Genomic DNA, 17171 nt, shown 5'->3' on the forward strand with positions numbered 1-17171 from the left:
TCTACCAGAAAACACAATCATGTTGCAGTACTAAAATTGTCTCTATGACAGTATCTTCTTTGATTTTTCTGTTAACCCAAAGAATGAACAATTCAGTTACGACGTCAAGTTTATATTCCCATGTGTGATGTTAAGACACATTCCTCACCCTCAAAGTCCCTTTTATCTAAAAAAGCAAAACAACACACAAAACCTGAGAATTAAAAATGGAGTCATCATCGCATCACACTCACAGGTGAAGAGCCAGAGAGTGAGAATCAGTGGCCCGGGAGTCACAGGCTAGTTAGTGCCCACGGCTCCAATCCCAGCTCTACTACCAACTCCTGATGAGAACTGCCCAAGGCGGGTGGCGGAAATTAGCTTAACATATACTTATTTTTTAAGGTAAAGCTATCTGGGAAATGACAGAGTGGTGATGGAGGAGTCTCAGTTTTCCAGAGGATGCCCTGCACATGATATTGCATCAGATTGTATGAGGATGTAGATGTGAGAACTCAGCTGTCTCCTATCAAGCCATGTTAGAGATTTACATAAATGTGCAGTTCCTGTCATTTTCATGTTTTTAGAAGACACGGCTATTTTTCTTTAGAATATGCTATATATGTTGAGAGTGAGAGCAAGAGCGAGAATCCCAAAGAGGCTTTGCACTGTCAGCACAGAGCCCGATGTGGGGCTTGATCTTACAAACCATGAGATCATGACCTGAGCTGCAATTAAGAGTTGGACACTTAACTGACTGAGCCTCCCAGGTGCCCCATGAATTTATTATTGTTAATTTTAAATTAATAAACATTTTAGTTTTGTTTGAATTTCATTCAGTAAATATCAATAGCTATAACCCATTAAACAAAAATTATTGCCACGAAGAGCTTTTAAGAGTGTAAGTGGTGGGGCGCCTGGGTGGCTCAATCAGTTGAGTGTCAGCTCTTGACTTTGGCTCAGGTCATGATCTCAGTTTGTGAGTTTGAGCTTCACATCGGGCTCTGTGCTGCTAGCACGCAAAGTCTTGGGGATTTTCTCTTTATGCCTCTCCCCTGCTTGTGTGCTCTGTTCTCTGTCAAAATAAATAAATAAACTTAAAAAAATTAAAAAAACAAACAAAAAAAAGAGCGTAAGTGGACCAAAAAGTTTGAGAACCACTTACAACAGACAATAGGACAGAAACTGAAAGATAATTTTAACATTAATTTTATCTAGAACACTTTACCCTTAAGCCACTTTATATAAGTCTTCATTTAAAAAATTTGTCAATTGCTTAAAACAGGTCCATCAGTTGCCAAAAACAAAATTCTAGTGTTTTAGTCATTTTTTCCTTTCAATGACATAACATGGGCTGTTGACAGGACAGAATATTTAAAATTCATATTCTGAGGGGTGTATCTATGATGGAAGAAATGGTTTGGAAACTGAATATGGCACTTGGTGAATCACTCCCACCTTTACAATATCCGGATTATTGGCTAGTCTGAGCACTTTGCAGGCCTTTGCTAACCCGATCCCACGCAGTGAGGAGAGGTAGTCACAGCCTGAAAGTATGCACATATACCGGAACTTCTCCTCGGTGAACACGTCCCCAAGCTGCCTGCACATTCCCAGCCGAGCCTGGTCAATTTCTAGTCCATTTCCAAACTGGTCCATTTTTAAAATCACCTTCAAAAGGAAGGGAAATTGTTAAATACCTAAGTACCTGTAAGGGTCATTTTAATGTTTCGTGATCTAACCCATTGTAATATTCCTAAGAATTCTTTCTTGTTATTTAGCATCACATTGAGAAGAGAGATAGGCCAGGTAATCACTGTGCAATTTGTAAATAAATTAAACTGAAACATACACTATGTCTAGATAGGGTCCTGCACCAGGACTCCCTTGCCCTGACTCTGGTAGAAAGAGTGTCTCTTACCCCCTACTGACATTCAGAGTTGTCATGGCAATCAAATAACAATCCATACAGAAATCCTTTCTCTTAGAGTAATACATGTTCATTGTAGAGAATTTGGAAAACAAGGAAATTCAGGAAGAAGGAAACCAAAGTTGCCTGACACCTCTCATTTGTCACTGTTACCCAACATTAACCCTTCAACAGATCCTTCTAGTCATCTATAAAATATGTAGATAATATGAATAACATTGGCAGTAACAAAAATGAGATCATCTTATAGTTTTGTATCTTAATCCTCCCTTACTATGTCATGATAAAATTTTCCATTAAACAGTTTTATACATAATTCTAAGTAACTGCAAAACATCCTGTTAGGTAAGTTATTTACCTCACCTAGTTGAAAAAAAATAAAGCATATAAATTATTACCAAAAATAAGAATAGCAAGTCTACACTCTACTGAAGAATTCGGATAAAACAAAACCTTTTAACCGTAAGAGCTTACTCTGAAAAAGTGTCCAGATTACACAAATGTCAAGCAGCAAAACCCTGCATTTTAAATAAAATAATTATTAACATTGTAAAGTAGATATTAACTGTAGGTATTAAATAAAATAAAGTGATGATTCCTGGAAAAGAAAAACCTTAATGCCTTGATTTACACCATTGCCAACTGCACAGAAAACAGTATGTAGTAGTAAAGTACCTTTTTACAGCCAAAAGCGAGGAGATCAGAGTCCTCTGTGATTATGGCTTGTACAATACCAGCTTTGTTAAGATAGGCCAGCTGCGCGTCTGCTTCGTATGGAGCCACAAGACAATCTACTCCCTGGGACCGGGCAGCCTGCCAGAGAGGATCATGGTCAATCTCCAGGATGGCATCTGGAGAGCACTGAACAATTTCCTGTTTCACTACCAGCCTCGACATGCACATGCTGATAATTGTTTTCAGAAATCATTTCCTTTGAAGTGTTTCTACTTTTAGTCCTAGCAAATATTGAACTAATCATATAGCCACAAAGAATTTAAAAAATTCTTTTTTAAAAAATCACTTTATAAATGTGGAGAAAATAGCTGTACATTCAGAGGGAGAAAAAAAAAAAAATAGAAGCCAGAAAACTTTAATTATTTCAAGTTGTAGAAAGCTTGCATCTTCAGAATGGCTACGCTCCAAAAGCATATAAGACATTTGTTTGGAGCTCTGGATGTATTTTCCCTATGAAAATATATTTTCTTTTCACACTACAAAAGTCTACCTGACACTGTTTTGATAAAACTACAGAATTTAATCACTATATTTATTTTCCTATTTGTTTACCAAGCAGTTTGAACAGAGGCCTGAAGGAGGGTAAGTGAGGGCTGGGACTTTGGGCCATTGAAGTAGGTCTATGGTTGTAAGATGCTTTTAAGCAGAAGCTGATTGAGGAAGACTAGGGTCGGAGAGTTCCGGAGTCAGTGAGGCTGGTTCTACAGACCTGACGGCCTACAGAAGTGAAGGTTATACATGTTGAAGACTACAGGGCAGTGGGGTGAGACTGATGCTCCAGGAATTAACACTTCCGTCTCTACGGAACAAGGTGCCCATGGAGCTCATTAAGTCACTTATCTAAAAAGGGAGAGTGTCTCTTAGTCCTTAGGATTTCTCCCCCTGGAGACTGGTGGACTCTTCTCTGTCAAAAGATCCTGCTTCCTCTTCCTGAGACCTGCCACTTCCTTGAGGTTAGACCGAAAGTAATTTCCCTCCCTTCATTTTCTTGCTCTCCCATCAATATACAACTCATAACTAGCTTCGATGAAGTTGGCCATTTGTCCTCTTTGGCTTCATTTCCTATTGGGCTTACTTTAATGACTTTGTGGGCCATCACATGTGTGATATTGATGGAACGGGTAAAACATTCTCTGGCTTCTGAAACCTTCCCCTCACGAAGAAGCTGCTTTCCCTTAAGAAGATTGGCTTGTCGTCTTCTGCAAGGGGAAAAAAAAAATATTAAGAGGCTGACTTCAAGAAATTCAAGAAATTTTCCTAGGGGAAAAAAAATAAACTTTGACTCATTGGACAGTGTGTACCAGGTGCTTGAGAACATTAATCTGGATCTTTTGGGCTTCGAGTCAAAAAGAACACAGGTGATTTATCATGTACGCACACACAAGCATATCCTCAGACTTTTTTACATCATGCTTTATGTCAAAGGAAAATGCAGTAATTAAGACACTTAAGAAAATATGAATCAAGGGTTTTATACCATCAAAACTTTATGGAATATAAAGAACTTGAGAAATACTGTTTCTGAGCTTTTCTGTGGAATCTACTAGACAACAAATTTCAGAAAAACCAAAATAACATCTGCATAAAAACTGTCAATAATAATCAAGTATGTGGTAATTTGTAGAATACTAAATATAGGTTTAACGGAGACAGTGATAACACACGTTCTAACAATATGGAACCACTATTTTTAAATGGGAAGAAAGCATATGCAAAAGGAGAAAGAAATTTTAACCGTTTTCAATAATCATATTGGTAGGGGTATCAGTATTTTATTCTGAATCTATTCTTGAGTATAATAAAATATGTGCATTTATTTTGGGATAGAACAAAGGAGTAATTATAAGATACTCCAACTTCGTCATCCCTTTACCCTTGAAAATAAGGATTCTACGTATGAAGAAAGGAGGTGAAGATACACTGCAGAAGAGGTAAAAACCCTGAGTCCTGAGTTTGACTTGGAAGAATCAGTCTGAACTTATGAGGTTTTTATCTTTAGGTAAATGTGCGCATACATATACAAATTCCCTAGTTCCACAGACTGGGCTCCATGGAGGAAGAGACTTGTAGGAAAGGATTTTAAGCGCCCCCTCTCACTGCTACAGTGGCACAGAAAAAGCTGATCTTACAAAGACAAAAAGAATATGCAGGACAGAGACAGGCAGCTGAGACATGTTTTTAGCCATTCTTGAGCTTAGCAAGAGAAAATTAGTAAGTATCTGCAATTAGAATTAAGACCCGGTGGGCGACACCCGGGTAAGGATGTGGTTTGGACTAGTCTCTCAGCCGCTCTGGTTTAGGTCTGTCATTAATCCTTTCAGAACTAACCTAGAATGAACTAACTTTTATTGAGAGTATATTTGGTAAACTGTACATTATTTGTAATAGAACGTGGGCTCACACAGTTTGTTATTCCTTTATAAACAGTCTTTATAAAGTTCTGGCTTTAAGAATCAGAACCCTCCAGCGTGAAACTGATTTGACTCTGTATGTGAATCAGAGCCCTCCAAGCACAGCTAGGTTCCAAAACCTAGGTCTGAAAAACTCTCTCTAACCTATCTAGTCCGAGAGAGAGCACAGCCAGGACAGCAGCACCCTAACAGATGGCTCCCTCAGCGAGGCTTACTTCTGTCTGGGTGTGATTCACACTAGCTCTGACAACTAAGCCCAGGGGTCTTTCCTATACAACACAAGGACTCTGGGACCTAGAAACACAGATGGGAGGGGGGGTGTGTGGGGGGGGAGGGACAATGAGAGCAGATGAATATGGGGAGGATACCTGTTTTATTGAAATACAGAAGTTCTTTCTGAAGCCTGTTGTTAGAAACTTACTAGAATATGTGAAGTTAAACATGAATGATAAAATTTCTGGGTTAACTATTAAGGGAAATAGAAGACATTACTTTTCAACTAGAAACAAGAGACAATAAAGGTAGAAAAAACAATCCAGAAGTCAAGCAAGGCAGGGGTTAACCTCCCCCCCCAAAAAAAGAGAGAGATGGACAAATATAAAATACCAAGTAAGAGAAACAATGTATTAAAATATATTAGTAATTAATGGTCAATGTGAAAAGAATAAACTCTCCATTTAAAAGATTTTCAGGGGCACTTAGGTGGCTTAGCCGGTTGAGTAGTCTGAGTCATGGTTTCAGCTCAGGTCATGATGTCAGTTTCAGGAGTTTGAGCCCTGCCATTTGGCTCTGTGCTGGCAGCGTGGAGCCTGCTTGGAATTCTCTCTCTCTGCCCCTTCCCTGCTCGTGCTCTGTCTCCCTCAAAATAGATAAATAAACTTAAAAAAAATTTTTTTTTCAAAAAATGGCAAAGATTGACAGAATGGATAAAAAAACAAAAACAAAACATAGTAATGTGTTCTTTGTAAGAGACAAACCTTAAATCCAATGAAGTAGTAAGCTGTAGGTAAACAAATAAAAAAAGACAGTGGGAATATAAAAGGAAAAGTTATGGCTATGGTTATAATCGGACAGAAGACTTTAGAACAAAAAAGCAAAACTAGGGACTAAGAGTCACTAGTAAAACAGTTACCACAAGAATGTAACTAATTCTAAACTTGAATGCAACCAATAAAATAGCTTCAAAATAAAACAAAAATGATCAGAACTATAAGGTAATTGACAATTCCACTACCCCCACCCCCCCACGACCAAAACCAAACAAAACAGCAAAGATAGATTTGAGCACCATAATCAATAAGCTTGACTTACTGGACAACCAATCTTCCTCTTAATAACTGAAAATACATATTCCTTTCTAGCACACATGAAACATTTCAAGAAATTTGTTGAAGTACTAGGCTATGAAGCAAGCCTCAATAAATTAAAATTCAAGAAAATTGGTACAGACTATAGCATCAGACCTTAACGCAATTAGAGTGAATAGAGAATCAGCTTACTCTCTTCTAGACTTTTCCACTTCCTTTTTAGAAGGTAAAGTACATCCATCGAATACAAGAATAGGCTTGATCCCATGAGAGAGTAACATATTTACAAATTTCATACAAAATCCTACATACCTATGAAAATAAAAAAAAATTTTAGGTGCATTGCGTATTATAAAGTAATACTCTTTAAAACCAGAGGAGATGGATTATGAACAGGGAAGTTTTTTCTTTCTTTTCTTTTTTTAAAGCAAAATGTTTTCACAGGACATGGAAACTCTAATTTAGGCTTCAGGGTTCAAATCCCGCCTTGGATCCTAACGGGCTATGTGACAGCTGATGAGTTATTGACATTCTCATCTACAGATTAAAAGGCTTTGACATCCCTTCCAGTTCTGATATTTTGTGGTTCCAAATCTTGCCTTTTTTCCATTTTTTTTTTTTGCTTTGAAAAATTTCAAATCTACTGAAAAGTTGAAAGAATACTACAATAAATACCTGATCCCTTCAACCATACCATTATCACACCCAAGAAATTTAACAGCAACAAAATATCATCTCACATACAGTCTGTACTGAACTTTGTCCAACTGTCTCAACAGCTCTTATAACCAGTGTGTTCTGGTGAAGATTTAACAACCAGTTTGGCGAGAGGAGGCGCCTGTTCCGTAGCATCTGTCCATTTCCCGGACATGAATGTATTACAACGGTGGATAAACTACCAATGCGGGGTCACGGAATGCTGAACTGGGAGAAGACGGTGGTGCGCTGTGAACTTGGATGAGTTGGCTGCAGCACAGCATTGCTACATCCCACCCTGCAACGGTCCAGGATCCAAACAAGGATCAGGCATTGCATTTAGTGCTCTATTCTGGCAAAGCAATTAACTGGACAAAAAGAGCTACATCACAACTTCCCTCATTTATGAACAAAAGGATATTTAATATAAGTCTCAGTCTTAACTGGCAAAGAGTTAACACAAGGTGCAGACTTACTTATCAGTAGGTTCACCTTTGGCTAGTTTTTCAGCACAAGCAATAGCTCCTTTGTGAAGCCAGCAATAGGTATCCACAGCTACTACCTGTCCTTTATACTTCCTCACGTGGATTGGTTCAGAAGCTTCTTTGATAAATTGCAGTAATCCTTGTATCCCCATTGTGCCAAGTTAACTGCATGATACGAGGGGAGAAAGAGAAAACAGCAATATTCAAAGCAAAACATATTTATCCAAAAGGTTTAGAAAAATAAGAAGAGATCAGAAATTGATATAGCGACTGTTATTGCTTATTTGAGAATCACCTCTTTAATACTCAATTGGGCTCCTCCCTGCCAACAATTTCCATAATCTAGAATACTTTCGCTAATCGCTAACACTAACTCTAATGTCACTTGATAGTTCCTTAACATTTATTCTTTCCAAAGTGCTTTCTCACTTGGAATCATCATGTATGTTTCAAGCTGTTAACACACTACTAGGCACACAGAAAGTGCTAAAAGAGCATGAGTCTCTCTCTCTCTCTCTCCAAAAAGGCATTGCTAAAAGCCACAAAACCGTGCATGCTAAGGCATCACAGCGCCTCTACACAAGCATGTTAAGAGCCAGCATGCACATCAGCGTAGGAGTGGAAACTCCAAACAGAAGGAAAGTAGACATTTCAACTGAGAAAATAAACAGAATTACAGAAGTAAATTGGTACATTTTTAGGACTTAAATTCGCTGCCATCAGAATGTCTTATTCCAAGCAACCAACATTCTGTTAATAAGCAGCAATGGTGCCCAGCGACAACTCCATCAGACTCTCTGAAAGTTACTCCAAAGAAATGTGAAAGTGTGCTTGCTGTGCAAAATACTGATTTCAGACGAATGCTTCTTTCACTTCCTACCCTGTCCCGCCCAGAAAGAAGCCCCTAAGTCCCTTCTATACAGAAATTCTGGACAAGGAGGGGGATTATTTGCACCCACCCCTACCCAGTCAAAAATCCACATATGCCTTTTGACTCCCCCCAAACTTAAAGCCTCACCAATAACATAAAGTCAGTTAACATATATTTCATATGTTACATGTGTTATATACTGTATTCTTATAGTAAGCTAGAGAGACGAAAATGTTAAGAAAACCATAAGCCACACTTACAGTACTGACGAGGGAGTGTGGGGCAAGCTGAGGGCTAAGTACAGGCTATTAGCACCCGCCCCACCCCCGCCAGGTGGAATATGTGTGATATTCCTCAGACCTCCTGGCTACCCAAGAACAAAGGAAAGGGGTGTAAGTGCTTGCCATGGTGATGTGGGAAACTAAGGCAAATGAAAAATTAAATTCCCTTACTGCTTACAGACCACTGACAAGTCCTTGAAACAGTAAAGGAGCTCAGCTGCCTTGATGATGACAAAAGGTAATCTTTCCTAGGGGCAAAAGGTAATCTTAGCTTAACATTATCCCAACCTGGAGGACACTGTCAGTTTACTTTAGCATAACAATTCCTTGGGAAACGTCCTTCATCTCAACTCCCCCAAGATATATGCTGGCAATCATACTCCAAGCTTATGACCTCCCCTGACATGCATCTGAAGGGTCCCCGGTTTTACTAATCCCAGGTATTACTGCAGTAATTAATGGCATTTTCCTAACAGCAGCTCAAGGTCCTGGTAACCTTGCTTCCAAAATTACTTAGAGACCTACCCTATCCTTAACCCTCTCCCAACCTGAGGGGATATAATCAGTTACCCCCAAAGTTACCCCAGTGCAGCTCTTCCTGCCCATGGGTCCTGTCCCTGTGCTTCAATAAAATCATCTTTTTGTACCAAAGACTTCTTCAAGAATTCTTTCTTGGCCATCAGCTCTGGACCACCACACCATCACCCAGGAACTTCACCGGTACTGTACTGTATCGAAAAAAATCTGTTTGTCGTGGACCCTCACAGTTCAATCCCCTGTTGTTTAAGGGTCAGCCGGCCTACCCACCCCCCCACTCCCACTCCTCATGATAAAAATTGATAGCAATGAGGCTGAACAGCTGCTTGGTGTTTCCTAACATCAACCTCTCCCACCAAACTACGTTTGGAAGGAAAGGAAGAAAGCACAGGGTGGCAAGTCAGCCTCACCTTGATGCTGTATCAAAACTCGGATGCTCTAGTTCAGCAGCGCATTCACCAGCTGCGGAGCCAGGTGGGGGGATTCCGACGTTTAAATCCAGGTAATCTGGCTGCAGGTGCTCCTCAAGCCGCAGTTTGAGAAAAACAATCAGCCTCCCACCTCTCAGACAATGCCTCTAAAAAGAGTTTTCTTCCACTTTGAGGAAAACTGACGTAACACACATTCTGTGAAGCTGATGTCTCTTCTAAGCTGGGTAAATACGCTCGCATAAACGTTTCCTCTGGAGCGTGGTGGGAATGGCCGGGGGCCGCTGCGCAGGCATCATCTCAGGGCGCCCGCCAGCGGCACGCCAGCTACAACACCGGCGACCTCGCCGCCCCACTCCTGTTCACAGGCTGTGCACAAGCGGCCCGCAAGCCCATTCCAGAGAACACTCTTCCTTTCGCCTGCACGACATCAAGAAGACAGTGCACTTTCCACATTTAAACGCCGGGGGAGACTGCTAGGTCGGCGGCAGCCCTGCAGGAGTCCCGCACGCAGGAGCCTGCGCTCGCGGACCCTCCCTGCCCTCCCGAAGGGCAGCCCCGGGCCGGCCTGCACCGCGATATGCACTCGGGACTCTGCGGCCGGGCCGGGAAGACCTCGCCGGACCCATCCCCCCGTGCTGGAAGACAGGAGTCCCGAGAGGACGCCACCCAGGGCCCACGCGTAGCCCGCTCCGCTCCCTCTCCGGGCAGGGCTCTCCCCGTCCGCCCCAAGGGAGCCGTGAAGGGGCTCCGAAACCCACCCCCGACGCGCCCAACTCACCCTGGGCCAGCTCGCCCGAGGCAGGCGGCTCGGAACACAGAGGGCCTGGTGGCCGCCGGGCACCAAAGACTTTTCAATTTGCGCGGGAGAGCCCGAGGCCCCGCCCCAGCGGAAGTGACGCCAGAACGCCCCTCCGCGGCGCCGCTTCTCTTGGCCTCCACTTCCGGGACGTGAGCCTCGCTCCTCGTGGAAGCGACGGCGGCCCCGACCCTGAGACCCTGAGACCCTGCGACCCTGCGACTCCGCGACCCCGGCCGCCGCCTCCCGCCTGCATACTGTGCTGCCTTCCGATGGCGCGGGTGGAGCTGGAGCAGCTGACCCACGGGAAACAGTCCCCGGAAGTTGGTAATTTTCACTCGCCGGCGCTGCTGGGAGTTGTAGTTCTCTGCTGATTGCGGCCTTCAGGTCGGGTCTGCTAAGGTTTAAAGAGCGCCATCGCGTGTTTGTGTGGAGTTTTTTAAGCCTGAAAAAGATCCTGCTGCAAATTAGTCTCCCTTAATTTCTGTGGTGTGCTGTAAATCCCGAGGCTCTTCAGAGACAGATGCGCGGTGGGCTCCAGGGAAACAAGATGCCTCTTGGGTTATATTTTTTGGACCCTTCCTGTAGACTTTGGGGGAGGGGGGGAGGGGGGGAGAGAGAGCGGTTAGTAATCAATGTCACTAGGAAGTGACAAAGAGTTGCTTCTTGACCACACTCAGCCCAGACTGCTATGAGCCCTCCTCTCTACTGGGTCCCTTCCTCGGCCCATAAAGACTTGAGCAAAACACTAACACAGTTTCTAACAGTTCAAGGCCACATCCCTAGGATTTACTGCTGGTTCCAGCCCACATCTGATAGTAGGGTCTCTGTCTCCCAGGGTCTGTAGGAGCCTAACTTCTACAAGGCTGGTAACAGTCCCAGGTGACTCACTTACTCTCCCGTCCTGGGTTTTGTCATTTTTCACCTCCCGGACTCTACTGAGCCCTCATTCACCCCTCCCTGTTCCCTCACTCTGTCTTCATTTTATTTTTTTTTTAAGTGTGTTTGTTTGTTTGTTTATTTAGAGTGCAAGCAGGGGAGGGGCAGAGTGACAGGGAGAGAGAGAATACTAAGCCGACTCCGAGCTGTCAGCACACATTACCACGGTGGGCCTCTCACCAACTGTAAGATCATGACCTGAGCAGAAATCAAAAGTCCCCTGCTTAACTGACTGAGCCACCTAGGCGACTCCCTCATTCTCTCTTTAAAACAGCCCTCCCCTTGCACCACCTCAACACAAACCAAAGTTAAAAGCTGGACTGTATCCTGCTGCAATAGCATAATGCTGATTAAAACTGTCCTTACCACTTTATCTGGTGTCCAGCTTTGTTCATCTTTGACCTAAGTCAGGGGCGGGAGGGAATCTTTATTGCCAAATAATCATGGAAATGAGCCTTATGGTTTGCAGAACTTAAAGACAGTTTGGACTCTGGTAATCACTTGCGTGAGGCTTCCTATCCTCATAACACTCTAGACCTTGTGTCTGTCCTCTTCTCTTAGAGCTACTGTGGTAAAAAATTGGGAAAGAACCTTAGACCAGACCACGAAGTGTGTTCTGGATCCAGGGATGGGGAGGAATGATAATTCCTACTCAATTTAAAGAGCTGATGGGAAAGAATTAAGCACGTTTAACAAGATGCTCCCCATTTGATGAGCTTCTCTACATGGTTCCCTCCTTCTTTTAAGGTCTTTCCATGATCAATTTAACATCAATCATGCCAACATTCTCCCTTAGAAACTGCTGAAACGGTGCCACTTTTGGGTTATGTGCTCAGGGCTGCTTCCTTCCCTGGTCTGGTCTTTAGAGCTGAGGCTAGGAGAGGAGGTCAGAAAAGTTACCTTTCCTTGTGCTTCCAACAGCGATGGGTAGACTTCATCCTGGACCAGCGTGGAGCTGACTGTAGGGGAAGCTGGGGGTCAGTTCCAAACTGCAATAGGGTAGAGAGGAACTTAAGGGTGGGTGGGGTGTGTTTGTAGAGAAACGTTCTAACAGTCACTGGACTATCGAATTGTAGCCAAGAATATGCCACATATGGGTCCCTTCCTGACACCCAAGCATCAGAAAGGTGCCCATTCCAGCCACGCTGAATCCATCATGAAGCGAACATAGAAGATGGCTGCACTGTAAACAGCTCATACCTTTACTGCTAATTTGACTCCTTAGTGTCAGACTGGATTCTTGGCTGCAGCGTTTGAATTGGCCACAGCATGTGAAGGCTGAAACTAAAAAAGAAAACATGAATTTGAAAATGATTTCATTGAACAGGATGTTTTTAACTTTTTGAAGGGATAAAACCATTTGAATCAATCCATGTGGTAATGTGCCCGAGGTGTGCCTGTCATCCTAGTGGTAGCAGAACACAAAGAAATGGTCTCTGTCCTCAAGCAACTTAGGATCTAGTTATGCAGACAAAAGATGTATTCATGAAAAAGTTGAGGAACAAACCATGATGGTGTGTTATTAAAATCTGCAGTGAATGGTACAGCCCATAAGTTCTCAGCTGAAGACTCTGCTGAATGCCACCGGCTTTCTGAAATTTTCCCTGACGTGCACCCAGACACCCTGTGATGACCACTTTGCCCCGATGCTTTTCATACTGTCTATTTTATGGACTTTGCCCCTAGATTTAGCAAGTAATAATAATATAGACCCAGTGAAATTTGAATTTCAAACAAACATAGGAGACATTTTTAGTTATGTCTACTGCGATATTTGGGACATAGACTAGAAAATCCATATTTATCTGAAATTCAAATTTAACTTGGTATTCTCTATTTTTATCTGGAAACCTAATTTTCATATGCCTGGTGTTTTGCACTGGTATTGATAAAAAAAAAAAGTCTGAATTTATGGACTAATAAATGAATGTCCTAGCTACAGCACTATGCATTCTAGATTTTCTGGGAAGCTCTGATTTTTAACCTTTTTTTTCCTTTCTTTCTTTTTTCTTTCTTTCTTTCTTTCTTTCTTTCTTTCTTTCTTTCTTTCTTCCCCCTTTTTTTTCTTTAAGTAGGGTCCATGTCCAACATGGGGTTGAACTCATGACCCTGAGATCAAGAGTCACATGCTCTACCAACTAAGCCAGCCAGAGCCCCTGCAGCTCTGATTTTTAATTTGTTGAAAGGTCATGCATTCTGATTTTTATTTTAGAAAATACTACCTCTGTTGTTACGGAGCAGTGTTTTCTAAAATGAGGAACAGGGGTGATTGTTAGGGGCCCCTCTGGGATGTCCCCCTACCCTTGCCTGGTTTAAGGTAGGCTTGCTACAGCCACAGCAGACTGGCACCCCCACCCCCACCACTCATAGAAAAGTGAGCGCTTTCCAGGAAAAGATGTGGGAACAGGGGTTCTTTTTGTTGGCAGCACAGGAGGCTTTTTCTCAGCACCAAGTTTCCGTCCAAGCCATGGAGACACGGAACTGAAAATGACCTGAGGTGCTGGGAAAGTCAGCATCCTTTGTCATAGAGTTGTGGGGACTGCATTTTCATTTCGGTCCTCTGTTGAACTCAATATGAATGTGTGAAAAAGGATGCTTAGAGTATAAGGGTGAAGACGATGGTGGTGATTGTTGTAAAGACATGGGACACAGTGCTCCTCTCTCTGGTCATTAACAGCTCTAGTTTTTTGACTGATGGGCTGGTTTTTAAGTGTTCATTTTGGTAGCTCAATTCGATTGATTTTTATTTACATTTCTTTGTTTTTACATTTTTTAATGATTTCAAGTGAATGACATGCTTTCCTTGTATTTTTAGTTGCTTCTATTATGGCAAGTGACACTTATAATTTGAAATAAATTTAAGTTGAAAATGAGTCAGTTTAAAGAAAACGTAGTTAAGTAAATAATGGGACAGGTGTTTCTCTCTCGTGGCAAATATGAGTAAGGGAGTTTCCCAAACAGTCATTTATTTCTCCCAGCCTCAGAATAACCCTTTTGCCATTGTCCCATTTCTCAGCTCCCCTTATGGTAAAATGTCTTGACAGGATTGTCTGGGGTGGGGGGATAAAAAAAAGAATTGTCTGTTCTTGCTTTCTCAAATTCTTCCGTTCACTATTGTGTATTGTTTTTAATTCATGTATAAATATGTACAGAAAGGTGCACAAATGCTAAGCCAGTTCTCCCAAGATGAACATAACATATTACCCTCACTCAGCCCTCCCTGAAGACCCTTGTTCCCCCTTTCCACTTGCAAATACCTCTTTTCCTCTCAAAGTTAACTATGATCTGTCTTCTAACTGCATACATTAGTTTTGTCTTCTTTGTAAAGTTTATGGAACTGGAACTATGTAGTTTTTATTCTTTAACACTTGGCCTCTTTTACCTAACATCATGACACTCATCCATATTGTTGAGAGAACCTATATTCTTTCTTTTTCATTTTTATGTGTAATTCAGTTACATATATGTACAATTAATTCATTCTGTCATTGATGGATATCTGAGTTGTTTCTAGGTTTGGGCTATTAATAATGCTCCTGTGAACATTCTTGTGACTTGGTGTGTGACTTCAATTCCCACTAGTCTTGCACTTGCTCACTCTATTTCAGCCCCACCAGGGTCCTTACCATTCCTTGAACAACTACTACCTTTGCTCTTGCTTATTTTATTTATCTATCTATGTATCTATCTATCATCATCTATCTATCTTTCATTTGAGTGTAGTTGACACACAACATAGTAATTCAGTTGCTTACTTTATTTTAGCTACAGTAGAATCCTTGCCATTCCTTAAACATTCCAGGTACATGCCCACCTCTAGGTCTTTGGCCTTCCTCCTAGAATGCTCTTCCTCTAGATATTCACATGACTTACTCCATCACTTTTCTTAGGCCTTTGCTGACAGACTTTCTCTCAGTAAGCATTCTCTAACCATGCTACCTACATTAAAATTAAATTCCTGTCCCTACCTTGGGACACTCAGTTTTTTTTAATTTATTTTCCTCCATGTTACTTATTGTAGTTTGACATATTTGCGCATTTTAGTTGTCTATTGACTGTCTTCCACCCCACTATAATGAAATCTCTACAGGGGTAGAGATTTTTTTTTTCTTCTATAACACGGCTTGACATGTAGACTCCCAGTAAATACCAGTTGAATAAATGAGAGAGTAAATATTTAACTACCAGCCGGAATCTAAAGTAGTCACTGACATTTTTAGAACTTTGAATAATGTAGCTATTTTCAAAGCTGTTTATTTTATTTTATTTTTTTTTATTTTTTTACCGTTTATTTTTGAGACAGAGAGAGACAGAGCATGAATGGGGGAGGGTCAGAGAGAGGGAGACACAGAATCCGATTAGTCTCCAGGCTCTGAGGGGTCAGCACAGAGCCCGACGCGGGGCTCGAACTCACGGACCGCGAGATCATGACCTGAGCCGAAGTCGGCTGCCCAACCGACTGAGCCACCCAGGCGCCCCTCAAAGCTGTTTTACAGTCAAATTGAACAATCAAAAAGTTATCAACACAAGTATTATTTGAATATCTAGTACATAAAATGCAGAAAGAATAAATGTTGCTTCTCATTCCCTACTATGGAGAGAAAACACTTTAAATGGCCTTTCTATGTAATACATTTACACAAAATGACAAGTCCAACAAATAATATCCCCAAATGTGCATTTTAGAGAAGCTGGCATAGATATTTGGCAAAGCTCTCTTTTAGGGATTGAAACATCAGAATAAACATTATCTGTCTGTCTGTCTAAATAAAAGTTTTTTTTAAATCTTTTTTTTTTTAATGTTTATTTATTTTAGAGACAGAGCATGAACAGGGGAGGGGCAGAGAGAGAGGGAGACAGAATCTGAAGCAGGCTCTAGGCTCTCAGCTGTCAGCACAGAGCCTGACGCGGGCTCGAACTCATCAACTGATGAGATCATGACGTGAGCCGAAGTCAGACGCTCAACCGACTGAGCCACCCAGGTGCCCCTAAATAAAAGTTTTACTATGAGAATACTAATTATAACAGTTAGGAAGCACCTAGTATCCTTCAAGGTTGTTGTATGTTTTACCTGCTTATCTTGTTTAAACACTCATAACAATACTATGAGGTTGGTAAATTTATGATCCCCATTTTACAAATGAAACAACTGAACTACAAAGGGATCTGAACCCCATGTAGCTTAACTCTGGAGCCTGTGCTTTGACCCACTACCTTTGGACGGCCATTATAGATGCTTATCCACGCACATAGATATTGTTACATTTTCAAAGTTATTATTTTAATTTTTTTAGTTGTTTTGGGAATAAGAAAGGAAAAGAACAACTTTTATTTAGAATCTACCATGTTTTGTATGTTACCTCATTTAATCCTCAAAATGGCTCTGGAAGATGACTATTATTGCCCCGTTTACAGAAGAGAAAACTGAAGCACAGAGAAGCATATAAGCTTATCCTAGTCCTAAAGCTATTATTATGTGATGTGACTCAAATGTGGTTCAAACCTAGGTCTCCAAAAACCCATACTCCTCACCATGATTTACAGGGAGGAAAACTGGTGTTACCCACTAAACAGTGGAGCCCCGGGACAGGGGGAGTGACACACAGTTCCAGCTGGGAACAGGCTGTAATGGGGCCGTGGAATCAGGAAGACAGAAGACACAATCTCAGCTGAGAATTTCTGGGTCAACAGATGCCTTTTCCTGACCCAGGCCCTCGGGGTTTCCTTGCCACGTGAGTGCTAGGAGAGTAGGTGGAGTGGGGCCCTGTGATCA

The 17171-nt window shown here is 41.8% G+C and overlaps 1 protein-coding gene across 1 annotated transcript in view; it reads right to left on the bottom strand.

The window, feature by feature from the left end:
* Nucleotides 1-10528, bottom strand: part of EXO1 (exonuclease 1) — a 37742-nt gene extending 27214 nt beyond the window's left edge. Inside the window, exons 1-7 of the mRNA XM_042976068.1 lie at nucleotides 10442-10528; nucleotides 9643-10080; nucleotides 7535-7708; nucleotides 6555-6674; nucleotides 3720-3843; nucleotides 2585-2722; nucleotides 1438-1650 (exon numbers count right to left, since the gene is read on the bottom strand). Of these exons, the coding sequence (XP_042832002.1) occupies nucleotides 1438-1650; nucleotides 2585-2722; nucleotides 3720-3843; nucleotides 6555-6674; nucleotides 7535-7695 (756 nt within the window). The 5' untranslated portion in view covers nucleotides 7696-7708; nucleotides 9643-10080; nucleotides 10442-10528. The remainder of the gene's footprint in view (nucleotides 1-1437; nucleotides 1651-2584; nucleotides 2723-3719; nucleotides 3844-6554; nucleotides 6675-7534; nucleotides 7709-9642; nucleotides 10081-10441) is intronic.
* Between the last annotated feature and the right edge of the window lie 6643 nt (nucleotides 10529-17171).

The sequence above is a fragment of the Panthera tigris genome, chromosome F3 (genome assembly GCF_018350195.1).
Source record: "Panthera tigris isolate Pti1 chromosome F3, P.tigris_Pti1_mat1.1, whole genome shotgun sequence".
Classification (NCBI taxonomy): domain Eukaryota; kingdom Metazoa; phylum Chordata; class Mammalia; order Carnivora; family Felidae; genus Panthera; species Panthera tigris.